The sequence below is a fragment of the Dendropsophus ebraccatus genome, chromosome 10, assembly GCF_027789765.1.
Source record: "Dendropsophus ebraccatus isolate aDenEbr1 chromosome 10, aDenEbr1.pat, whole genome shotgun sequence".
NCBI classification, from domain to species: domain Eukaryota; kingdom Metazoa; phylum Chordata; class Amphibia; order Anura; family Hylidae; genus Dendropsophus; species Dendropsophus ebraccatus.
Genome location: NC_091463.1, coordinates 76,043,771 through 76,070,354, shown reverse-complemented (window position 1 = coordinate 76,070,354; position 26,584 = coordinate 76,043,771). Strand labels below are relative to the sequence as shown.

Sequence of the window (26,584 nt, the reverse complement as noted above, 5' to 3'; positions counted from 1 at the left end):
GATGCCCTAGATACATTACAGATTATTAGTCAAGATTTAGAAACATTTAAAAATTGGTGGGTTGGTTGGAGCTTTTGAATTTACTCCTTTGTTAAAGGGGAACTCCGGATAAGAAAAAACTTGTTTTCTATTAAACGTACATTAAAAGTTATATAGATGTGTCAAAACAATGTATTACCGTATCTGTGGGGTTCTGCCACACTGGTAGCTGATAGAAATCCAGGAAGTGAAGAAAAATGGCCTCTGTGCCAATTCACATTGTCTCCTGCTCCTTCTGATATCTCCCCCTAGGAGACAAATGTTCCATGCCTCTGTCTCACATTGTGTGTGTTTGCTAAGCATAGGCTGATGATGCAGACAGGGGGCAGGGTGTGATCTCACAGGAGGCTTGTCTGGATCCCCCAAACCCCTGAGTAGTTCACCATCTCTGACTGTCCAGAAGCAGATGCAGCACTAATTTTACTGATTGTGATGGGTGGGGGACTGTGATTATCAGCTGAGAGAAAACATTGCATTCTGGGAACTGCTCAACCAGGAAGGACAGAAACACAATACAGAACAACCCCCTTCCCAAACAAATGGATTTGAAAACTGGGATAGACAGGTAAGAAATGCTATATGCTTCTGCAGAAGTTTCATTTTTTTTAACCTCTACCTGGAGTTCCCCAAAGTCAGCCACTAGTGGGTTTGGTCAAAATAATAAGGTATACAGAGAACTCCCAACTAGTGGTGAACAAACTTGCCAAAGGTTCTGGTTCGGCCGAACCCAAACGCTCACCATTTTACTGCTGGCAGCTGGAGAAATTGGATGCAACCCTAGTGCCAGGAAAAGATCAATATGGCCAATGGCTGTGTCCAGTTTTTCAGGACTTCTTAGTGCTGCATCCAACTTCTCCAGCTGCCAGTAGTCAAATTCTGAGTGTTTGGGTTCGGCAGGTTCGCTCATCACTAGTCGGGAGTATGAGAAGTAAGGTCATGTGATGACTCAAGTAAGCTCACCATTATTCCTGAATCTACAAACAGATGATGTTCCGGGAGCAATAAGCTGCCATTAGATCTGCCTGGCGACAGCTTAGCCCTCCCCTCCCTATAGAGAATGCATGAATGGTTATGCGTATAGGAAAGATGGCGGAGTTAACTGTCAGCTGAATGATTATTCAGCCTACAGGTATTGATGGTATATGGCTACCTTTACCGTTTTCTATTTTTAATGATGATATTGGCTCAAGTCCAATGGTGGAAGAAGACCCCCTTGAAGTAGGATTCCAATAGATTAGACCAGAGATGATTTATCCTGGGAAAAATCACCAAGAATAAAATGAGATAAGATAAGGTAAGGTGATATTCAGGTGTCCACATATGGTAGCCCTAGCTTAATCCTGTCTTTGGATATTGGGATTGACTGGTTGGACTTTTGTTTGTGATGTGAAGGTTTGACATAGAAGAACAATTTATTAACCATGTTTCCTGTTATATACCCCCCCCCCCCCACACACACACACACAAATACACACCAAGTGGAAAAATATATACATTTGAAAAAATATATATATATTGGCAATTTGATAATAACCGTGTATATAGGCAGATAAATGAAGCACAACGGTAAAAAAAAAAAAACATATAAAATGGGAAAACCACCAGGGACACAGTGGGTTTAAAAGATTTTATTTTATTAAATAACATAATTGCAAATTAATTATATTATTTTATGCACTTCTTCCATCAGCCGTACCATTGAATGAACTGAACTTTTTTTTACCAACATATCACACAGATTCTCCATGGGGAATTTGGGGGAAATAGTGCAAGTCAACACCTCAATCTTTTGAAAGTTTCTGGAACTGTTCCTGAACAATTGTTGCACTACTGCAGGGTGCATTATTCTGCTTTAAGAGACCACTGCCATTAGGGAATCCCACTGCCATGAAAGGATGTACTTGGTTGAAAACAATATTTAGGCACGTAGTATGTATCAAAGTAACATCTACTTTCCAGGAACAAAGATAACCCTTATAGAATTACACTGCCTCGGATGGCTAAGCTTTATCCCAAAGTGTATATTATTAAGCTGGTTGTGTGCGATATTACAATTCAACTTCATTCACTTAAATGGAACTGAGCTGCAAAACCCACACCCAAACTAAGGACAGGAATGATCAGGGCCAGCCCTAGCTATGTGCGACCAGTGTGGACACATAAGGCGGCAGCCACCAAACTGCCAGGAGGGCTCCATCGGGATGGGTTAGAAATTAATCTACTTACCCATCTATGCTGCCCCCTACAGGGCAGACATCAGCTACCCCTGCTTCTGCACCTGACATTATAACTATGAGCGATTGTAACAATAGTTCATTGCAACCACACTGACAAAGCGGGAGACATTGGCCAATGTTTTGTCTGCGGTCACAGAGGCATCTGTCTTCCTGGCGTCCAGGTGCTCGAGTGACGTAAGTCAAGCGCCACTAGCAAAGAAGAGGAGACACTTTAACATCAGGTGAGTAATTTTTTTTTTTAATGGAGGATGCCTACCAGGGGGATATGGCAGGGGGTCTAACACACAAGGTGTCTATGTGCTACTGGAGGCAACTCACATGGGGTCTATATACTACTGGGGGCAGTACACTAAGGTCTATATACTACTAGGGGCAGCACACTATGGGTCTATATACTATTGGTGGCAGCACACAAGGTGTCTAAATACTACTGGGGGCAACATACTAGTGGTCTATTTACTACTAGGGGCAGCACACATATGGGTCTATATACTACTAGAGGCAGCACACTAGGGGTCTATATACTACTAGGGGCAGCACACTAGGGGTTTATACTACATTGGGGATGCACACAGGGGCCTGGGGGGAACTGCAAAAAAGGACCTATATTAAATAGCAACCTTATTGGGGCACAGAGCATACCTAATTATTATATGGGGGGCACCTTAAAACTATGGGGGCACAGAGGGACATAACTACTATATAGAGGCACAGGACAACTAACTACTATGTGCTATAGCAGTACTGTATGTGCTGTAGCAAGGAACCTAAAAATATTTTCACAGCCAGTAGAAGCCTTCAAGTTGGTTCAAGATGGATTGACAGAGAAAGAAAAAGTGAGACTCTGTTCAGAGAAGATGCCCCCTGTGTGTCACTGAATGTAACTGCACTCTTTTATAGGATCTGTAGTGGTAGTGGTCATGGTGTGGCGGTGTTATAAGTGGTATCATTGTTAATATCTTTCTGTTTTGTTTAGAGCAGTTTGTAGGCAAAACATTATCACTGTATGGTGGCATACATAACTACTGTATGTTTGTATTGGGACTCTCAATACTGTGTGGGGGCACTTTCAGGGCATTATACTGTGTGTGAAGCACGGATTCTGATAACGCTGCATGGGTGAGCAAAAGTAAATTTGGCACAGGGAGCCATCGATCCTAGCCATGGAATTGATGATGTTTCTGCATGAAAGTGGCCATGCTTATCCAAGCTTGGATATCCACTTTAAAAACTGACTGTTCACTTGTTTTCTAATAGATCACATCCCTTCTTTACCTATTAGTTATTTAAATGTTATGGCCGATCAGTGTAAACATTGAGAGATATGTAGTCAGTCTAAAAATATGGGGGGGGGGGGGGGTTAAAAAAGAATGATACAAAGTGATAGCCTCCGTATGTATAATCGAGAGAACATAACACAAATGTATTACCATGACAAGACACACATCATCAAATCTAAAGGTCCCCGTAAACGTTCAATAACTGACAGGTGAATGATCTCCTGGCCATCAGTTATGTCCACTGCTTGCCTCCCATCCTCCTCACACACAGAAATGTGTAACGTGGCATAGCAATTCTGTATTCTCTCTAGGGAGGGATAAATCACAGAGAGAGAACTCTCTCTGCGGCTTATCTCTCTCTCTCTGAACAAAGGGGTCGGCCGTGATTTTCCGTCACACCGACCAACATAGTCTGTCCTTGGTTGTTAGGGACACACAGTATTTTTGCTCAGTATTTTGATCAGTAATTTGCAACCAAATCCAGAAGTAGATTGATAACACAAAGGCTATGTTCACAGACTGTTGAAATTAAGTGGAAGGCCGTCATTTAATGGCAAATAACGGCCATTATTTCAACAAGGATTCAAACTGGGGCTATGTTCACACTACGTATCTTTCCGCTTGTAGTGCGTAGTTTTGAGGTTGATGCGTTCGCTTGAAAGTATACCATATACGGCCGCACAGTTCACACTACGTATGAACTTACGACCGGATCGTATACGCCGCCATGAAAAATGAAAAACAAGACCATTGTTTGAGGACGGAAATGTTCGCACTCACGGCCGTGGATTTCCATGCGGTCCCATACGAAGTACTTATTTCAGTCAAATTGAAGTTGATTTTTCGATCCAAAAGGTTCTGTGAGTTTTATTGGGCTGGCGAAGATTTTCAAGTAAATGACCTGCTTCAGATCTCTTCGAAACAAGCTAGGGAAGCATAACTGTACTACGGGCGTATTTTCGCGGTGCGTACGCATCCGGCCGCATGTCGATTTTTCCCACACCCATAGTTTCAGCCGCACATGTACGGCGGCGTAAGAATCATACACAGTGTGAACATAGCCTAAAGAATGAAATGCTGGCAGGTCTCTAGACAGGTGATTTACTCGTAGACCACAGCTCCAACACATTTGGGTTTCGAGATTCAACTATGTGTTTCTTTCAGACATAAACTGCCTGTAGAGGACTGATCTGCAATCAGAGGCACTTACTGACAGCTAAGAGAGCAGGAGCCCGGGCAGCATTGATTATTTATGAAGAAGAGGGATGAGGAAGGAGGGTTGAGTATTGCCAAAGTGTGGCACAAACAACTCCTCTTTGACTCTTCATTACAGTAGGAGACCTGAGATTGTGCATAATCCACTGCACGGACAAATTACCAAAAAGCACCATGATTACAAGGGGACTTCCAGCTATCAGCACCTTAGGTAGAGCCCAGGAGCTGAAAGATTCCCTTTAAAGAGTGGAGTCCATATAATGTCCTTCCTTTTATAATCACCCTGTAAAACTAAAAAATAACATAACAAAAAAGCTTTTGTGAAAATCTTTATATCTTACAAAAATTAGAGTAGCCTTCTTAGATACGAAGTTCTCTACTCAAGGACGAGGGACAACATTCATCTCGTATGACTGAGGTCTTGTACCATTGGTGTTGGGCTCTGGTCTTATGCTCAGATTCTTTCGGTCTACAGTGGGCTCCAAGATAAATTTTTGTAGTATAGTAGTCAGAAAGAGAAAGAGCTCCATGCGAGCCAGACCTTCCCCCATACATATGCGTTTTCCTGAGGAGACAGAATGATTATATACAATTAGAAAGAGTCAAGCTAAGCTTATAAGGGAAAAAATAACTTAACTATGTTCACACTACGTATATTTCAGTCAGTATTGTGGTCCTCATATTGCAACCAAAACCAGGAGTGGATTAAAAACACAGAAAGGATCTGTTCACACAATGGTGAAATTGAGTGGATGGCCGCCATTTAATGGCAAATATTTGCTGTTATTTTAGAACAACGGCTGTTATATTGAAATAATGGCCTTTATTTACTGTTATATGGCGGCCATCCACTCAATTTCACCATTGTGTGAACAGATCCTTTCTGTGTTTTCAATCCACTCCTAGTTTTGGTTGCAATATGAGGACCACAATACTGAGTGAAATATACGTAGTGTGAATACAGTTACTCTGTAATATATAGGTTTATAAGATTTGGAGCAAGATTCATTGATCATAGGTAAAAGCAGAGTAAATGTTGACAAGACTCCTTATCAGAGATAGTGAGAGTCCTGCTTACCCCACCCATAAAGGTTGATTGACAGCTTTCTTTATATCAGTGTATGCAGAGAGAACTGGTCAGGAATTTTTAGTTAAAAAAGATTATTTATTTATTTCCATATAACGTCTTCATTAGAAAATGACCTTCCAATCATTATTGTGATAAGGGTGATATCAAATGCACATCAGACATTTATACAGTACATAAAGTTGGATCAGTCATTACATTAACACCATTGAAGTTATGCTCACACACTGTATTTTCCGATGTTTTTCTGTTCCCCTGCAGTTTTTAGCAGTTTTTTTTTTGTTCTAAAAAAAACAGTTTGTGAATATGGTGCAACTCATCATGTATGAGGTGTTGCCAAAGACCGGTCACACTGATTGGCTGCATATCAACACAACATTAACAAGAGATCAGCGGGAGCAGGGAGAGCACCGGCGAAGGAGTATTAGTATTTTAGTTATTTTATATAATTAGCAGTAGAGATGAGCGAACCTGGTGCATGCTCGAGTCGATCAGAACCCGAACTTTCGACATTTGATTAGCGGTGGCTGCTGAACTTGGATAAAGCCCTAAGTCATTGACTGTATCCATGTTTTCCAGACAACTTTAGAGCTTTATCCAAATTCAGCAGCCACTGTTAATCAAATGCCGATCGTTCATTTTTTTTTTTAAATAAAAGTTGATAATTAGAGATGAGCGAACCGGGTTCGGGTTCAAGTCCATCCGAACCCGGTTCGCTCATCTCTAATTATCAACTTTTATTTAAAAAAAAAAATGGAAAGGGTTTGATTACCCTAGTAATGCAATACGTTATATGGATTTATCAGGCTCTGCTACGATTGTATCTACAATTGCATTGTGTTTTTCTCCAATATACCCAATAAAGGTCTCTTAATAGGAGCAGAGCATTCCCATCCCACCATTGTATTCAATGATTGGTATAACATGGCAGAACCTTTCTACTATGGATGATAGCAACTAAATATATGTTCTTTTACCTGTAGAGAATGGCATGAAGGCATCATTTTTCTTAAAGTCACCGTTCTGATTAAGAAAGTGTCCTGGATCAAACTCTTCTGGGTTCTTGAATTGTTTGGGGTCTTTCAGTACAGAGGTCAGGACTGGATACACCAGGGTTCCCTAAAATAGAATGTATTACGTATAGAGATCTAGAATAATGGAAGCAATAAAAATCAAGTCTGATTGAATGTATAAAGCTTAGATGTTAAAAGATGAGCACACATTGTTTACTATTGGATGTCCCTGAAGCTAGTATTTTAAGGTACCATACTTATGGAGCGTTTACATAGAGAGATTTATCTGACAGATCTTGGAAGCCAAAACCAGGAACAGACTATAAACAGGAAGCAGGTCATAAAGGAAAGACTGGGATTTATCCTCTTTTCAATTCCATTCCTGACTTTGGCTTCCAAAATCTGTCAGATAAATCTTTCTGTGTAAACGCACCATAAATCAATGGTTATAAACACAAGTAGTTAAAGGCTTGAAATAAGCTTATTGACACAATAAACAATACACCTGAGGGTGTCCTCGTATATGTTGTTTTTTTGCTGCTTTTTTTTATGCCCCCAAAAGCAGTACATGACATTTTCTTTCATGCGGTTGAGTTTTCTTTCTGGCGTTTTTCTTCTGATGTTTTTTTTACTTGTGTGAATGATTTTTTTGTGTGGTTTATGCGATTTTGCTATGCTGTTTTTTTTTCCCTTCCCTCTGCCATCACATGACCTAGCTGCTGGACCACAAAAGTTGACAAAAACGCCAGAAAAAAATAAATAAAAAAACGCCATATGCACAGCAATGGCCTTTTTGAGACAACCAGAACAATCCCATTAAAGTCTATGGGAGAAAAAAAGCCACAGATTTCTGAAAAACTGCCACAAAGCCTCAAAAATGCCAGAAAGGCCTGCTCACAAACAGCCAGAATGTCCCAGGAATTTCTCACTGCAACACCTCCTTGGCTGCCCAGTCACCAAATTTATCATCTAACATTTTTAGGACCAGTTGGTACACCAGCCAAAAATCTGTGGGCAAATCTACATGCCTCCATATCCAACTACATATCATCTTAGAATGGAGCTTATGGGACAGGCGGAACTTCAAGCAGGTAAGCGTGGCGCAATCCCCTTAAAGTTCTCCTCTCGGAATCCATAGTGTGCACATACCCTGATATAGTACTGCAATTATCAGTATTAACCCCTTAGCGACCCATGACGTATCTGATACGTCATGGTGCCACGGGGGGTGTTCAGAGAGGGGTCCAGCTTGGACCCCGTTCTGAACGGCGCTGCTCCCGGCTGCTATCTGCAGCCGGGGAGCGCCTCTATTAGCCGGAGCGGGTCCCGTTGCCGCGTTTAGATGCATTTAGATGCTTTGTACTGCATGTCCCTGGTGTCTAGTGGGACGGATCTCCCACCCGCGATGCGATCATGGGGGGGAGATCCGTTCTTCTGCCCATGCTGTGACGCTGATCTCAACTCGGCAATACATTGCACTGGCCTGCAGCAGGCCAGTGCAATGGATCACAGATCTGATGGATCTTTGCTGTGTATATACACAGCATTGATCTCTATGAGAGATCAGTGCCGTGTATATACAAGTCCCCCAGGGGGACTTCCAGTTAATGTAAAAATAAAAGTAAAAATGTTTTTTTATTAATAAAAAATCCCCTGCCCTAATAAAAGTCCAAATCCCTCCCTTTTCCCATTTTATAAATATAAATAAACAAAAAAATAAACATGTTTGGTATCACCGCGTGCGTAATCGCCTCAACTATTAATTTATCACATTCCTGATCTCGCACGGTAAATGGTGTCAGCGCAAAAAAATTCCAAAGTGCAAATTTGCGGTCGCATAAAATCCCGAAAAAAATGTAATAAAAAGAGATCAAATAGTTGCATATGCGCAATCAAGGTACCTATAGAAAGTACATGTCATGGCACAAAAAATGACACCTCACACAGCCCCATAGACTAAAGGATAAAAACGCTATAAGCCTGGGAAGAGAGCGATTTTAAGAAACATATATCTGTTAAAAATGGTTTGAATTTTTTAAAAGCCATCAGATAATATACATGTTACATATCGTTGTAATCTTAACGACTTGAGGAACATGCATAACAAGTCAGTTTTACCATAGGGTGAATGGCGTAAATGCAAAACTCCCCGAAATCAAAACAAATTCCTTTTTTTTTTTTCAATTTGACAGCGCAAATGATTTTTTTCCGGTTTCGCAGCATATGTTATGGAAAAATAATGCCTGTCTTTGCAAAGTACGATTGGTTTCACAAAAAATAAGGGCTCATATGGGTCTCTAGGTTCAAAAATGCAAGCGCTATGGACTTTTAAACATAAAGTGGAAAAAGCTAAAGTGCAAAAACGAAAATTGGCTTTGACCTTAAGGGGTTAATATTATATCATTATATTTACACTTATAAAGCCTTGTTCAATTCTTCAATTTCAACAACTCATGCAGGTTTCTATGACAAGTATAGATTGTGTTGATTTTTACTTACGGATTAATATTAAGGTGAGACATTAAGGTGAGAGGAGCAGCATACCATACCTTAGGGATATGATATCCTCTGAAGGTTGTGTCTTTGCTGGCGGCATGAGCCAATCCTTCAGGGACGATATCAGCAAATCTCTGGATCTCATGGATTACAGCGTCTGTATAGGGCATTTTACTCTTGTCTTCTATTGATGGACAGCGGTCTTTGCCTATTACGTTGTCAATCTCTTTGTGAATTTTTTCTGAGAGTTACAAAAACAGAATAAAGGACATTTTTCGTTCTACTATCATTCCAGTTGTCCATAGTACAGTTGCAACAAAACTGGTGTAAATAATTAGGTCCTATACACATGCCATACCATAGAACATGGATATATAATGTAAATCTATAGGCCCCTAATATACATATTTTGTACGTATACAAAAAATATACATACTTTTATTTCTTTTAAATGTATATATAGAAATTTGTATTAAAAACATATAATATATACACAGTATATATTCTTTGTCATATAATATTATATGTTATATTTGAAGGCATTTTTTTTTTTATCAGAAACAGAGGCTCAATATGGCGGCACACATGATGTCTACAGTTCCATTATTTCATGTTCTAGAGGAAGGGTCATGACTAAGTTTTCCCTTTTTTTTGTGGCAAAATCCAGTTTCTTACAATATATTGGTCTTTACATTGCCTGACAGACCTCTTTTATCTAACTATGTCTCTAAAGTGAGCCCTACAATAGGTTCTAGAGTTAAATATTAACTACTCAGAAATAGCTCAGAGATACTGATACGAATTGTGTTGAAACTGATCTCGTGACTTCTAGATGAGGGTTGTGGTGGCGAGAGTTGAGTATTTCAGGTATACTGAGCTGTGTGGAAAAGGGGGATTAAAACTATTTGCTGTTTTTAGCAAAAGAAGAGCTGATGACATTAGTGGACTGGACAGATATTATAGGGAAAAAGTGTTAAAGGGAATGTGTCAACAACATTTTCTTTCACAGATTAGAGACATCAGATACAAAAGTTCCTTTATTCTAATCTGTTTCTATTTTTTTTTTCCTGTTTTTATTTTATTTTTTTTCTCTTTTTGTTCATTGCAATGGGGGATGCCATCTTGCCTGGGCTGTTCTTAACAACATTTGGTGACATGCTTTACAGTTAAACTCCTGGATATAGTCGACTATAGACAGACTCTGTTCCCTTGGGATGAATGTGAAACATTACTGAACGTGCTCTGTGACCTTTGAAGAGGTCATTGCACAGGAAGCTGCTATTTTCTCCTCTATCTACTGGTGTCACATGTCGCTGCAATACTGTAGTGATCGCTTTACAGCAGCCTCCTCTTATCACTACAGACACTCAGCTCAGTTGTAGCCCCAGCGATGAGAATGAAAACTGCAAAATGTCAGTATCATTTTATAATATAGATGGAGAAATGGAGAATGAGGTCACTAAATATTATTTAAAAAAAGTTAAACATAAAAACATTATTGAAAAAATAAGTTATTTTCTGATGACACATTCCCTTTAAGGCCATACCCCCAATCTGCTAGATTGGTGTTTGCTTACAGAGTCTATTACACGGCTCAATAATCATGCTGCCTGGGCTTCACAAACATTCCTAGATTGTTCATGACCTTCTTCCTTTTAATTATCCACCAGCCGGTCATCTACAATTACACAGAGAGATATGACAGGTTTAAAGTGAGTGATCAGTAGATGAGTTTGTTCTTTGTTAGAGATGAACGAGTAGGTATTCAACCGAATAACACACTATTCGAAATACTTGAATTTGATTGAGTGTTCGATTAAAAGCCCAGTTAAAATTCGATTACCCTTTCACCTTCCCTAGTTTTTTTTTTTTTTTTAACCAATAACTATACAGGGGGGAGGGACAGGCACTAGGAGCACACAAGCAGTTAAAAAAAAGCATCTGCGTTCATTGGCTGGCTAAACCATATCACCTTCACATTAATAGAAATGTTGAATTTGAGATTCGTTATCAGATGAGACTGTGAGGCAAGACAGTGTCTAGCAGGGACAGTCAGGTATTAGGTGATTTCAGGGAGATGGGACTCCCAAAAGCCCTTGTTAGGGCTAAAACTATAGAGAGAATATATCTATCTAAAGATATACTGATATTAAACCAGCTAGCAGCATATCAGTGTGTTTAGAAAGGCAGGCAGCTGGAGTGCACTGTGAGGAATAGGCTGCAGTGTATCTGTCTGCATAGGGTATACCATATTATCCGGCGTATAAGGCGACTGGGCGTATAAGACGACCCCTGACTTTCCATCAGATTGTCAGGGATTCGCCTTATACGCCGTAAAATGTTAACCCCTGCCTGACTGCAGCATCAGAATCACGCAGGGGTTAACTGCAGATAAATTAATAAAATAACAAACAGTTGACTCACCTGGGCCCGTTCCCAGCCTCGGCCCGTCTTCTTCTCTGGTCCCGTTCCCCGGCGCAGGCAGTGTGATGTACACTGGCTGTGCCGGGGATGCCCGAAGCTCTCCCGAGCAGCCGAGCATCTAATCGGAGACACTCGGCTGCTCGGGAGAGCTTCGGAAGAATGACAGAGGCTTCGGGTACTTCCGGAGCCTCCCGAAGCCTCTGCCATTCTTCCGAAGCTTTCCCGAGCAGCCGAGCGTCTCCGATTAGATGCCCGGCTGCTCGGGAGAGCTTCGGGCATCCCCAGCGCAGCGAGTGAAACGGGACCAGAGAAGAAGACGGGCGGAGGCCTGGAAAGGGCCAAGGTGAGTTAACTGTTTGTTTTTTTCAAATGGTCGCCCCATACGGTGGGGATATGGGCCATTTTTGAGCCCCCCCAACCGTATAGGGTAACCATACCTGGCGTATCAGATGATCCCCGAATTCTGACAAGATTTTTCGGGGTTATAAAGTCGTTTTATACACCGGAAAATACGGTACGTCTGTATACTTCTTTTGTGCCAAGGCAAAAAATATAAGCGGGGTGCTATTGTTGGGCACGTTGTGCGCCACAAAATAAACTCGAATACATGTCGCCTGCTTTAGGGAATTCTTCTAATACATCAGTGAGGGTCTACGGTGGTATACTCCTTGTGTGCCAAAACATATAGGCCTGTATACTTCCTGTGTGCCAAGGGAAAAAATATAAGAGTGGTGATACTGTTCTGCATGCTGTTACGCTCATCCAACATCCCTGGGTTAACTAAACAATTGGGAAGGGGCCAGGGTACACCGGTGCTGAGGCCTGAGCAGCGGGAACAGGTGGTAAAGTGAATAGCTGATGCTTCCTCTCCCTTGTCTAGAACCCAATCATCTACCCAGTCTACTCCTTCCTCTCAATCTGCTCAATCTCACCAACAGAGTCATGCCACCCTTGCCCACTCCCAGGAGCTCTTTTTGCGTCCTTTTTGCAAATTGGACTCCATTAAAGTATTTGAAGAATCCCAGGAGCTACCTGAGGATTTTCTGGTGGAAAGCAGCCATAAGTGAAGTGTCATGTGTCTCCTCCAGCTCATTTCCTACTTCTCAATCACCGTAAAAAAAAACTGCATTGAGGCTCATCTGAAGGGCAATGCTCATAATTTTTCTGGGGGCTCTTTTAAGAGCCTCCATATAATTTTTTTACAGGGCTATGCTCATAATTTTTGGGGGGCTTACCTTGAGTTTTTAGGGGGCTTACCTCAAGGGCCTCAAGCTACTTTTTGGAGGGCTTACCTCAAGGGCCTCTAACTCCGCTTTTAAAAAGCTCACCTCAAGTTCCTCAAGCAAATTTTTTTAGGGCTCTCCTCAAATTTTTAGAGACCTCATCTCAAGGGCCATGCATAGAATAGTGGATTTGAGATACGTTTTCAGATGCTACTTGGAGCTAGAGACGGAGACAGTGTGTAGCACTGGATAAAAACTTGCTGGGGGTGTCCTCGGCTCATTTTGTAGCTGTGTCAAAGGCAGAAGCCGGCAGGCTGATAAAGGCCACTTTAGGGTCTGTTTTTTAACCTTCCACTTCAAATTAACTCGAATTCAATTCAATCTTTCATTTAACTTTTTTTTTTATTAATCAAATCGAACGGGAATGGGGATTTTTTATTAATCAATCGAATGGGAATGGGGATAGGCTGTGATAGTGGTGTAATGCGGCAACTTTGGTGTGTTAGATGCACCCAGGCATGCTTCCCCTGCTGTCCCAGTTGCATTACAGAGGTGTTGGCACCATTTCTACAGGTGTCATTGTGGACCTGGTGATATCCAAGTGGTTGAATTTTGTGTTCAGCATTTTTCTCCCATAGACTTTAATGGGATTTGATATTCGATCGAATAGTCGAATATCAGGGTCTACTAGACTCAATATTCAAAAATTCTAATATTTCACTATTCACTCATCTGTACTCTTTGTGTTATTGTTCAGTCTATTTCATGGGGTAATTTCTGCCTGCTTTGGCAGATAATTACTCCATGTAATAGATGACTGCTACTTCTACACCCCCTATAGCTACTTTCCTGGAGAAAAGATGTGTTCTCTACTACTACTACTACTACTACTACTACTACTACTACTACTAATAATAATAATGATAACAATAATAATAATAATAATAATAATAATAATAATAATAATAATATACTTCAATCTTATTACCTTGTATTTCTGGATACTTCATGAGTATGAGAAAACCATATCGCAAAGTCAAGCTAGTAGTTTCTGTTCCAGCAAAGAATAAGTCTAGTATTATTGCCTCTAGGTTTGCATCATAAAACTCTGTATCTGGATTCTTCTTTTCCTAAAAAATTACAACATGTCATTTTAATTTTCAAAAATTGTTGAACCTCCGTACAATCTTTGTGGATGTAATAAGAGTCAAAATAAAAAGTGTAACCAATAAAACAATTTCTTTTTACAACTTATTTGTTGAATTTTGGATTCTGTGGACCATCTTAATGCCTTCACGACCGGGCTAATTAAAATTTTTGACTTTTTTGTTTTTTTTCTCCTTGTGAAATGCCATAGCGCTTACATTTCTTCCCCTACAGACCCTTATGAGTCCTTTTTTTTGTGCCACTATTTGTACTTTACATTGACAGACTTAATTTTTCTATAAAATATGCTGCGAAACCAGAAGAAATGTATTTGTGCTGTGAAATTGAAAAAAAAAAAAAGGAATTTATTTTCGTTTTGGGGGCTTTCATGTTTACGCCATTCATCCTATGGTAAACCTGACATGTTATATATGTTCCTCAAGTCTTTTCAATTACAACGATATGTAACTTGCATTACTCATATTTTATCTGATGGCTTTTAAAAAAGTAAAACCTTTAAAAAAAACTAAATGTGTTTAAAACTGCTCTATTCCCAGCCTTAGGCTATGTTCACACAATGTCTTTTCATCTCTGTTTAAAATGACGTCCGTCATTTTGAGTTTAAAATAACGGACGTTATTCCTCCCCTTGGTGCACTGACGGCTGTTGGCACATTATTCTAGTTTTAGTTAGTAATTGGAATTTGCATGTGGCTTAATTGAAAAGTCCATCAAATATAATAGTAAAAACGGAGACAGAATGGTGACAAAAGGAAAACTGTGTGTGAACTACAAATAAAAAATGTCCGCTGTTTGCAAAAGACATCCGAAAATAATGATCATGTTCATTATTTTGACGCCCACAGCAAAAACATCCGTTATTCAATACGCTGTGTGCATTGGACGTCTGTCTTCCCATTGACTTCAATGCATTGCATTGCAGTCAGTTAAATCTCGGCAAAAATGGACGTTATTTTAAATATGAAAATCAGACTCCTTTTTAATATTTTTGACGTTGTGTGAACATAGCCTTATTACACTTTTATCATTTGGTCTATGCGGCTCTGTGAGGTGTCATCCCCCCCCCCCTTAACACCAGGGAAAGGGGCCAATAGTACATTTAAATGCAGCTGTCAGTTTTGACAGCTGCATTTAAATCTATAATTAGCCGGCACGGCTGATCGGACCTAATAGCCACTGTCCCAGGCTACAAATAGCACCCAGGATCGCAACGTTTCAGAGCCTCTCTCTGAACACCCCCCACCCGCATCAGGACGTACAGTTACGTCCTGATGCGGGAAGGGGTTAAATGTATGACTTCCAAAGGTCTGCCAATCTAAGATGATCTGTAAACCCACCTCTTCCATCTTTATAAGGAAGCAATCTATGAAGTCACGGGGGCAATTATCATCCAGGGTCGCTCGGTGAGTATTCACCATCTCCTTAATGAATTGCTTCAGATTATTAGTAACTGTGAAGATCCCTTGGTGAGGACCAGGAATATAGCGCATCACGGTTGGAAACATGATGAAAAGCTATAGAAAAAAGAAAAGAAACATATCTTTAACATTTTTTTGTTGATTTGGAGTCATATTTCTAAGCATTTTATATTTTGACATTTCAATGAAGTAAAAAATTAGGCAACTTTGCAGATAAGTCTAATTAAGCAATCTACTTCTTCAACATCTAACGTTTAGAGCTTTGTGTCTCCATGGTTACAGACTACAACAACACTCTCTGTAGTCGGATACTAGAGTGCTACCAAATACATGTTAACAAGAAGTTGAGGACAGAAAGAACCAATATTGCTGTAAAATCAAACTGCAAAGGGCTTGTTTGTAGCCTGTAACAGTGAATACACATTTCTATATGAAGACCTATGTTTGCACTTGTACATTATCTATTTCATTGCCTATGTCTGCATAGTAGCTGTAGACATAAAACATATTTTTGTAATAAAAAACTATTTGCAACATTTGTACCTTATTTCAATGATTTACTCAATATCTCTTCTGTTCTCAATTATGTATGAAGCTGCAAATACCGCTGATATGAGCCAAGGGTACCATAGATCCAATCTTGTACATAACTATATTACCTGTACAGGCAGATGGTAACTGTGTCTGGACGTGTGGGCTGACAATGGAAAACCCTTTCATTTTAATATATTTTAATAACCTGGCACCCATACACATAGTAGACATTTTTGATGTTTACCTGCCCAAATCGGGTGCTAAACAGCTGGAGAAAATCGTGAAAATATGACAAAAGAGTCAAGAATTTTCGGTCTTCATAGTCAAATCTTTCACCAAAAACAACGGAGCAAATGACATTGGAAACAGCCGGTTTCAATATATGTGTTGGGTCAATGGGAAAATCTGTTAGTAAATATAAAGATTTGGTCAGTCATTGCTTTAACTATAAAATACAATAGAGACATTGGGAAAATATGGTAAAAATTACTACACAGCGGGACTGTAGGTATGCTATCTGGCCCATATAGTAAACTCATTAACATCTGCCCATTGATATTATTGGATCAGCCATTGATCTATGTGGGGGACGCTTGAGATGGTTGGTGGTAACAGGTACCAAAAAGAATGGGACAAATATATTGGGAACACAGCTCACCTTTGTCAATCATCAATTTCTCAGTGAAACATTGGGCTTCTTCTTGGATTCTTTCTTCAATGCTCCTCTTTCCCAATCCAAAATTTCTCAATGTTGTCAGAGAAAAACGACGAAGGATTTTCCATCTTTCTCCGCTGCTTTGAATCACCCCTGTAAAATTTAGGAAAAGCTTTTAACTCACAAAGCTTGGATTGTAGTTAGCACTGGTAGGGTTAAAGAGGTTTATGGGGTAGGCTTTATAGCTTTGTATTTTAAATCGTCACTGTTTTGAAGATCTCTTTTGCTCAGTTCTAACAATATATATGGATAAACGAAATATTTTAAAGATTCCGTCCCCATATAGGGGTACATCTACTATTGAGTGTAAAACATGCAATTTGTCTACAGAGTATTTGTTGAATAATCACACAAAAGATTGCGTAACCAAATTCACCTGCTACTGAACAGACATAAGCCCGCACCAGTTTGTGCAATTTTTTTTTTAAAAATCAGTCAGGGTCTTACTGCTAACACCCCACCACCACCACCACAACTGAGCAGAATAATGATCTCTGTTTAGGCATCTCAATTCTAAGGGTCGTATTACACACACAGACATCTGACCAATTTATCTGACAGATTTTTTTTAAAGCCAAAGCTAGGAATGGATTTGAAAAGAGGAGAAATCTCAGGCTTTCCTTTATGATCTGCTTTGGCTTAAAAAAATCTGTCAGATAAATTGGTCAAATATCTGTGTGTCCAAAAGGACCTTTAGGGCCCTATTCCACGCGATGATTACTGTTTGAAAAAATCGCTAGATCTTTCTTAATTGAACGATAATTATTTTATGTAATAACAGGCAACGATAAAACGACCAACAAGAAATTGTTGGTCTATTGATAGAATTTGGACCTATTTTTTATAATTTGATTGTTCGCACATCTTTCGGTGTAATAAGACATCATAGCTGTAATTGAATACTGAATCATAAGTAACGATCATCGTTCCGTGTAATTGGGTGAACGATTTTGGGTCGTTTGCCATAGTGGTTGTTTGAAATAATCAATTAGTGGAATAGGACCCTTAGTCCATAGGGATGCCTAGACAGAGATGATTGACAGCTTATTCTCCTGATCAGTGGGAGTCTCCACAGTAAGACCCCCATTGATCAATACTTTTTATATGTCTCATTTGTTTTTATTTATTTTAATTAAAAGTACAGTTTAATTATTTATTATTTACTTTTTTTTTTTTTTTTTTTGAGGGGAAGGTGTTAAAAGACATGCCTAGCAACGCCCCTGGTTATAGTTAGTTACTTGCCAAAAGACATTCCTTTTTTTAATTATAATACCACTCCCAATCACTCAATGCAAGTATATAATTAGAGATTGCCAGGCACAGCCCTATGAATAAAAGAAAAGTACACAGACTTTTCATGCAACCCCTTTATAAACCTATGTGCTAAATCATTTTATTAATATACTTTGCCCATAAGTTATGGAGGCTGAGAACACCTGATATAGCATGACTTGACAAATACATTACCTACTGACATGATACCTTTTGGAATAGCCATAATTCTGCTATACTTCATGTACATGAATCATGGAGAAATCCAATGTAATTATAACAGAATTTTACACTTTAAATATCGGTCCCTTATTTATCAAAATTACAGAGATCATTAGAAATGTATGGTCAAGTTTTTAAAATGATTTTTATTGAAATGATAGAAAATCATTAGGGATTTTTTTAAGACCTCTTCTTTATCGACTTACCAAATCCCTTAGAAAGAACCTCTCCAGCTCCCGTGTCTCCTCTATCACTAAACACATCGCTATGATCCACCAAGGCTTCTTTCACAGCATCGTATCCAATAAGCACTATGGCCCGAAGGTTTGACATATAGAAGGTGTAGACCGGTCCATATGTCTCACTCAGCTGTAGAAATATTGGAAATAATAAAAAAAAATGTAAAACTACAGGTCGAGAAGAAGCTGTATGCTTAGAGTCAGGCTTAGAAAAGGCTTTCAGGGGTACTAAGGCCATAATTTATGATCCCTTAGCCACTTCTGGGACAATAATTGACTGCGGCCAGTCATTGGCTGAGCGGGCTGTCACTGCCAAGATGAGTTCGTCTCAGAGGTGGCGCCTTGAGCATTCAGTGAGAACTTGAAGACGTCACAAGAAGACCATGTGGAAGCTTGTGGGAGCAGTACTGTTTAAATCCTAAATTTCTGGACTACCCATTTAACTAAGGATGGGGTTCTAGTTTAGGAGCAACAAACACTGTTATACAATATCTTGTATATGACGATGGACTAGAATAGTAGTATTGGGAAGTATGGATTCCCTAAGGCTTCCTTTCCAGTTCTATAAGATATTGCCAGAAATGACCAGTGTCCTGAAGGGTAAGGTCACATGTAAGTGTACATACCTTAACTAGAGACTGTGGAAATTCTGTGGTGCTGATCTGAAGAATGTTCCCTAGGCCAGGTAGAGGTGTAGGTCCTGGGGGTAGGTTCTTCAGTTTGACCCTACTCCACCATTTTATAAGATAAATTAGGAGAGTAATCCCAGTAGCCAGAAGAAGAGTTGTTGCAATATTTAGAGCCATCCTGCTCTCCAGTGATCCCGGCTCTCTCTGTACTAGAGTCTTCTCTATTTATACATGAGCTGGTACAGGGCAACAGTCCAACATGTGATATGTGAGAACAGGTTAGATTAGTTTAAACTACAGCGTTGTATTGCATAATACTATACATGCTGTACATGCTGTAATAATTAGAACTTAATATTGTGCATGTAAGGTGTGTAGGTGTGTGAAAAAGGTTTTAAACAAACTGCAAGGATCACTTTAAAAAAAAAAAACAGAAGCCCTCTTCAGACCAGATTCACATTTGCTATGCAATTCATCCTAGGTATGTCGGTATCCTACCAAGAAGGTACGCTAATGTACACCAAGGCACACTGCAGTGGGTCCAAGTGGTTGTCCAAACTCACAAAAATTTCCCAAATCCTCAGGAAAGGTGTATCCTAGGTATGTCAGTATCCCAACAAAAAAAGGTACTATAAGGTATACCATTGTGCATTGCAATGGGCCCATTCACTTTAAAGTGGTTGTCCTAACTGGAAAAGTTATCCTTTATCCTTAGTATAGGGCATAACTATCTAAGCAGTTCAAGTAAACACATGTAATGACAAGTTCGCTCATCATTACTTACGACTCCAGACCCACAGATGAGCAATGAGCAATGAGCTGCCATCAGATCTGTCTGGCTGCAGCTTACCCCTCTCCTCCCTATAGAGAATGTATGAATGTGTATGTGTATGGGGAAGATAGAGGCGCTAACTGTCAGCTGAATAATTGTTTAGCCTACAGTTATTGACAATAAATGGCTACCTTTACCGGTTTCTGTGTTTAAAGGGGTACTCCAGGCTAGGGGTATTTTTCTTGCATGGCCAGGGAGGGGGTGAATATAGATACCACCGTCCACTTATCTCCCCAGTTCCAGCGCCGGGTCCTAGATCGTGCCGCCCCGTTCTCCCGTCCCGTTGCCTGGTCTGAGCTGCGGCTTGAGACATGAGGTCTCAAGGAAGCTCAGCTATTCAGCGGCTGAGGCGGGACCCCGCTACAACCGCTGGCTGAGCTGCCTTGAGACGTCACGTCGGGACGGGAGAATCGGGCGGCGCGATCCGGGACCTGGCGTTGGAACCGGGGAGGTGAGTGGATGGCAGCTTCTATATCACCCCCTCCCTGGCCATACACGAAAATACCCCTAGCCCAGAGTATTCCTTTAAGTCCAATGGTAGATAAAGACCCCTTTGAAGTAGGATTCCAATAGATTGGACCAGAGATAATTTTTCCAAGGAAAAATCACTGGGGATAACATAAGGTAAGTTCTTGGTAATATGGAGATGTCCACATATGGCAGCATTAGCTCTATTCTGTCTTTGGATGTGGTGCTTAACTGGGTAGACTTTTGGTTTGTGATGTGAAGGTTTGACATAGAGGAGCAATTTATTAACTATGTTTCCGCTATATACACAGTCCCCAAGTGGGAAAATATATATATATATATATATATATATATATATATTATTATTATTATTATTATTATTATTTTTTTTTTACAATTTAACAATAACCCATGTGTATAGTCAGCTTTAGATAAATGAAACATAACGATAAAAAAATACATATAAAAATGGGAAAACTTAAAAAAATGGCAAACGGCAAGAAGTACAAGAGACACAGTGTCGTCAAAAGATTTTATTGAATAACATAATTGCAAATTAATTCTTCTATCTGCCATACCATTGGTTGAATACAACTTGTTATCAGCATATCGTACAGATTCTCAATGGGGAATTGGGGAGAGAGTGCAAGTCAACAGCTCGATCTTTTGAAAGCTTCTTGAATTGTTCCCGAACAATTGTTACACTACTGCACTGTGCATTATTCTGCTTAAAGAGACCACTGCCATCAGGGAATCCCACTGCCATGAAGGGATGTACTTGGTTTGAAACAATGTTTAGGCATGTAGTAAGTATCAAAGTAACATCTACTTTCCAGGAACAAAGATAAACCTTATAGAATTACACTGCCTCGGATGGCTTAGCTTTAAACGTGCATGCTGGGGTTCTAACTGTGTGCAGTTTTAAAAATTCCACTTCATTCACTTAAATGAAACTGAGGTACAAACCCAGAGCCAAACAGAAGAAGGCAGAAGTGGTGATGTTTTTTGAAAGTGGCCATGTTTATCCAAGTTTGAATATCTCCTGTTCTCTTGCTGCCTAATATATCCCATCCCTTGACTAGTAACATTCACTTCACCTGCCAGTTATTTAAATGTTATGGCCGATGGGGATTAAAAAAAAATGGTACAAAGTGATGGCCTCGTAATTTATAATCGAGAAAACAGAACACAAATGTATTACCATGACAAGACTGTCAATTCAAGTTTTATCTTCACACAATCATCAGATCTAACTGACAGGTGAATGATCGCCTGACCATCAGCTACAGTATGCCTCCTGCTCCCCTCCCGTCCTCTTTACACACAGGAACATTCGGTACAGTCAAGCAATTCTTTAGTCTCTATAGGGAGGGGTAATTCACAAAGAGAGCACTCTCGCTGCAGCTTATCTCTCTTTCTCTCTGAACAAAGAGGTGGGCCGTGATTTTCTATCATGCCCGACCCCTATAAGCACCAACTTCATCTGTCCTTGGTTGTTCAAGATTGCCCTATACACCTTTTGACAACCGAATCTGCCTATAAATGGTGGGTTCCACCATCTAAAGTCCTTGCATTGTTCTCTGGGGCATCTGCCCTCCAAGCCACAGGATCTGAGTGATGTGAGACAAGGAAACAATTAAAGAGTGGAGTCCATATCATGTCCTTGCTTTCATTATCAACCTGTAAAACTGTAATAAAAAAACATGATTTTTTTGTGTGAAAATCTTTATATCCTACAAAAATTAGAGTAGGCTTCTTTTATAAGAAGTCCTCTACTCAAGAACGAGGAACAACATTCATCTGGTATGAACAAGGTCTTGAAGCATTGGTGTAGGGCTCTGGTCTTATGCTCAGATTCTTTCGGTCTACAGTGGGCTCCAAGATAAACTTTTGCAGTATAGTAGTTAGAAAGAGGAAGAGCTCCATGCGGGCCAGACCTTCCCCCATACACATACGTTTTCCTGAGGAGACAGATTAAGTATGCAAAATTAGAAAAAGTAAACCTAAACTTGACTACGATCATTGTGAGAGAATACAAAGGGGAGAATAAACTAAACTATGTTATAAATAGGTTTATAAAATTTGGAGAAAGATTTGTGGATCATGAGTAAAAAGCAGAATAAATCTTGACAAGACTCCTCTGACTGAGGAAGTACATTGCACAAAACAGCTGCCACCTACACTGAAGGTGCCGACATATAGCTGCAAAGTTTTTATGGATCGTATCCAGAGATTGTAATAAAGGACGTTTTAATGGGTGAGTGCACTCTAATTTTTCTCTACATGCAAGTTTGTCAACATTGTTTTGCCTCTGGTAGTCAGCACCCCCAAACAGTCATATTCTTATGATCCCCTGTACCCTTACAGATGTTCCTTATTGCTGGAAGTGCCCACATGTTATCTATATATAGATAGTATTTTAGTTATTTTAAATCATTATCAGCTTTTATAAGAAAACTATTTAAAGGGTTGCACTACCCCATTAACTCAATAGGTTATACTAGGATTTATCAGGCTCTGCTACCATTTTAGTTACAATTGTACTGTGTGGTTTTCTCCAATATATCCAATACCGATATCCTAATATGTGCAGAGCATTCACATCCCACAATTGTATTCATTTACCTTTTAAAGGGGTTGTGTTTGTTATAACGTGACAAAACCTTTCTACTATGGATGATAGCAACTGGTGTTAGAAATATTATTAATGTTCAATTAGTGGGCAAACAAAAATCCATTTTACCAGTTACTGTATCTACTAAATGTATAATCTTTTACCTGTAGAGAATGGCATGAAGGCATCACTTTTCTTAAAGCCACCGTTCTGATTCAGAAAGTGTCCTGGATCAAACTCTTCGGGGTTCTTGAATTGTTTGGGGTCTTTCAGTACAGAGGTCAGGACTGGAAACACCAGGGTTCCCTAAAATAGATTGTGTTACATTTATATATCTAGAATAATTGATGCTTTAAAACTTGTCTGAATAGAAGTTGATTGAATGTATAAAACCTAGGTGTTAATAAGATGAGCACACATTGTTTAATATCGGATGTCCCTTAAAGCTAGTATTCTTTCAGGTACCAAACTTAGTCAATGGTTATGAATACCAGTAGTTAAAGGTTTGAAATATTATTGACACAATAAATTGACACATATTGAAACAATAAATAATACTTAAATGTTAGATTGCTGCAATATTCAGCATGCAGATAGGTCAATAATTACAGGTGTGGTCTGATTAGACACCGGGTCTTGCAACGAGAGGAAAAAAGAAGGGCTTTTCCCAGCTTCCATAAAAGGCTTTCAAAGGCTACTTATGGGTAGTGTTCTTTCTAGTGAGGGATAGTTAACTGCTATATATGCCACTAAAATGCACTCAAAGACTTTTTGCCAAGAGCGGACACATCACTTGACTGAGAGAAGAAGGATAGATACAGAATATTATTTGATTGACCAACAATTACAGAAAGCTCTCAGGGTTTCCTTGTCCGGTATCAAGACACAGATGGCACCTTCATTATACAGTGGTCCCTCAACATACAATATTAATTGGTTCCAGGAGGACCACTGTTTGCTGAAACTACTGTCATTGAGACCAAAAACGCTATGGAAAACTGGTAATTGGTTCCGAACCCCCGAAATGTCCCAAAATAAGAAAAAATGAAAATTTCAAGGAAAATAAGCAGCTAACTAATATGGATACTTCCTTGGCTGCCTGGCCACCAGATTTTTGGTCTACCATTTTTAGGACCAGCTGGTACACCAACTCAGTGTGCAGGATCTACCGGCAAATAATCAACCTGTTTGCCTTCTTATCCAATTACATCTCATCTTGTATCCAGTATACCAATTTACATATTCTTTTACTCTAATATAGTAAATATTATCATTAATATTATTATATCATTACATTCACACTTACAGAATAAAGCCTTGTTCAATTCTAACAACTCATTCATGGTTGATTATATCAATAAGTATAGAAAGTGTTAATATTACATGAAGGTGGGAGGAGCAGAATACTGTACCTTAGGAATGTGGAATCCTCTGAAGGTTGTGTCCTTGCTGGCGGCATGAGCCAATCCTGCAGGGACAATATCAGCAAATCTCTGGATTTCATGGATTACAGCGTCTGTATAGGGCATTTTGCTCTTGTCTTCTATTGATGGACAGCGGTCTTTGCCTATTACGTTGTCAATCTCTTTGTGAATTTTTTCTGAGTTTAAAAAAAAAACAAAAAACAGAATAAAGGACATAGTTTTCATTCTACTATCATTCCATTTTTCTATAGTACAGTTACAACAAAACTGGTGTAAATAATTAGGTCCTATACACATGTCATACCACAATAGAACATGGATATATAATTGAACTCATGGAAATCTATAGGACCCTAATATACCGCCACATGCCTTAGATTCCATACAGATCCATAAAAATATTTGTTTCTTATATATTTATATAAAGTTTGTATTATAAACAAATAATACATACACAATAAGGGAGATTTATCAAACTGGTGTAAAGAAGAATTGGTTCAGTTGCCCCTAGAAACCAATCAGATTCCACTATTCACTCCTCACAGATTCTTTGAAAAATGAAAGGTGGAATCTGATTGGTTACTAGGGGCAACTAAGACAATCCTACTTTACACCAGTTTGATAAATCTCCCCCAATATATCTTTTTGCCATTTAATATTATATGTCATATTTGAAGGTATTTTCCCTTAGAAGCAGAGCAAACAGAGGCTCAATATGGCGGCACGTATGGTGCCTATAGTTCCATTATTTCATGTTCTAGAGCAGGGGTCCTCAACTGGCGGACCGCGGTCCGAACCCGGACCGCGGAGGCCAGCTGTCCGGACCCCTGGTCAGACCTCCTAACCGCCCCGGATCCGGTCCGTCCCGGGGCGGTTAGGAGGTCCCGCTCCCCACCGCACTGCCTCCCGCCCCATAGCCGTACTGTCCTTAGATGTCAGTACGCCTGTGGGGCTGGGGGCAGTGTCGGTCCGGCCCCCGGCTGATGTCCCGGGGATTCCCCAGCAGAGCGCGCACCACAGACCTCAGTGTACGCTGCCGGCTTGTCCTTCCCGGAAGTGCAGGACGGCGGCGTACGCTGAGGTCACTGATGCGCGCTCTGCTGGGGAATCCCCGGGACATCCCTACAGAGCACGTATCAGCCGGGGGCCGGACCGACGGGAAGAGAAGAAGACAGCCGCAGCGGGGAACGAGGTGCTAGGTGAGTTGTTTTTGTTATTTTTTTTTTCTGTCTTGGGGGCATCTACAAGGGGAGAGCGCACAGGTGGACTATATACTACAGGGGGGACCTCACAGGGGGCTATATACTACCAAGGGGGCTATATACTACTGGGGGGGAGCGCACAGGGGGCTATATACTACAGGGGGGACCTCACAGGGGGCTATATACTACTGAGGGGGCTATATACTACTGGGGGGAGCGCACAGGGGGCTATATACTACTGAGGGGGCTATATACTACTGGGGGGAGCGCACAGGGGGCTATATACTACAGGGGGGACCTCACAGGGGGCTATATACTACTGAGGGGGCTATATACTACTGGGGGGAGCGCACAGGGGGCTATATACTACAGGGGGGACCTCACAGGGGTCTATATACTACTGAGGGGGCTATATACTACTGGGGGGAGCGCACAGGGGGTTATATACTACAGGGGGGACCTCACAGGGGCTATATACTACAGGGGGAAAGCACAAGGGGGGCTATATACTACTGGGGGGGACCTCACAGGGGGCTATATACTACTGGGGGGAGAGCACAGGGGCGCTATATACTACTGGGGGGAGCTCACAGGGGGCTATATACTACAGGGGGACAGTGCACGGGGGGGGCTATATACTACAGGGGGAGCTCACAGGGGGCTATATACTACAGGGGGGAGCTCACAGGGGGGCTATATACTACTTGGGGGGAGCTCACGGGGGCTATATACTACTGGGGGGAGCTCACAGGGGGCTATATACTACAGGGGGAGAGCACAGGGGGGCTATATACTACTGGGGGGAGCTCACAGGGGGCTATATTCTACAGGGGGA

The 26,584-nt window shown here is 40.4% G+C and overlaps 2 protein-coding genes across 2 annotated transcripts in view; both read right to left on the bottom strand.

The window, feature by feature from the left end:
* Positions 1-1,718: 1,718 nt before the first annotated feature.
* Positions 1,719-19,419, bottom strand: LOC138766085 (cytochrome P450 2A13-like). The gene is made up of 9 exons (XM_069943421.1): positions 19,207-19,419; positions 18,548-18,710; positions 16,791-16,940; positions 16,377-16,537; positions 15,518-15,694; positions 14,003-14,144; positions 9,421-9,608; positions 6,836-6,977; positions 1,719-5,336 (listed from the first exon to the last, which is right to left on the bottom strand). Exons 1-9 carry the CDS (start codon positions 19,384-19,386, stop codon positions 5,152-5,154), a joined length of 1,488 nt encoding a protein of 495 aa, XP_069799522.1. The 5' UTR covers positions 19,387-19,419; the 3' UTR covers positions 1,719-5,151.
* A 1,608-nt stretch (positions 19,420-21,027) lies between these two features.
* LOC138766433 (uncharacterized) overlaps positions 21,028-26,584 on the bottom strand; it is a 46,917-nt gene continuing 41,360 nt past the window's right edge. Inside the window, exons 16-18 of the mRNA XM_069944027.1 lie at positions 24,536-24,723; positions 23,288-23,429; positions 21,028-22,470 (exon numbers count right to left, since the gene is read on the bottom strand). Coding sequence (XP_069800128.1) covers positions 22,286-22,470; positions 23,288-23,429; positions 24,536-24,723 — 515 coding nt within the window. The 3' untranslated portion in view covers positions 21,028-22,285. The remainder of the gene's footprint in view (positions 22,471-23,287; positions 23,430-24,535; positions 24,724-26,584) is intronic.

Excerpts from the sequence above, each read along its gene's own strand:
- LOC138766085 (XM_069943421.1), bottom strand. The coding sequence starts at position 19,386 with ATGGCTCTAAATATTGCAACAACTCTTCTTCTGGCTACTGGGATTACT. Across the intron at positions 16,941-18,547 it reads GGTTCTTTCTAAGGGATTTG|GGGTGATTCAAAGCAGCGGA; the intron begins GTAAGTCGATAA and ends TAAATTTTACAG. Across the intron at positions 5,337-6,835 it reads CTTCATGCCATTCTCTACAG|GAAAACGCATATGTATGGGG; the intron begins GTAAAAGAACAT and ends CTGTCTCCTCAG.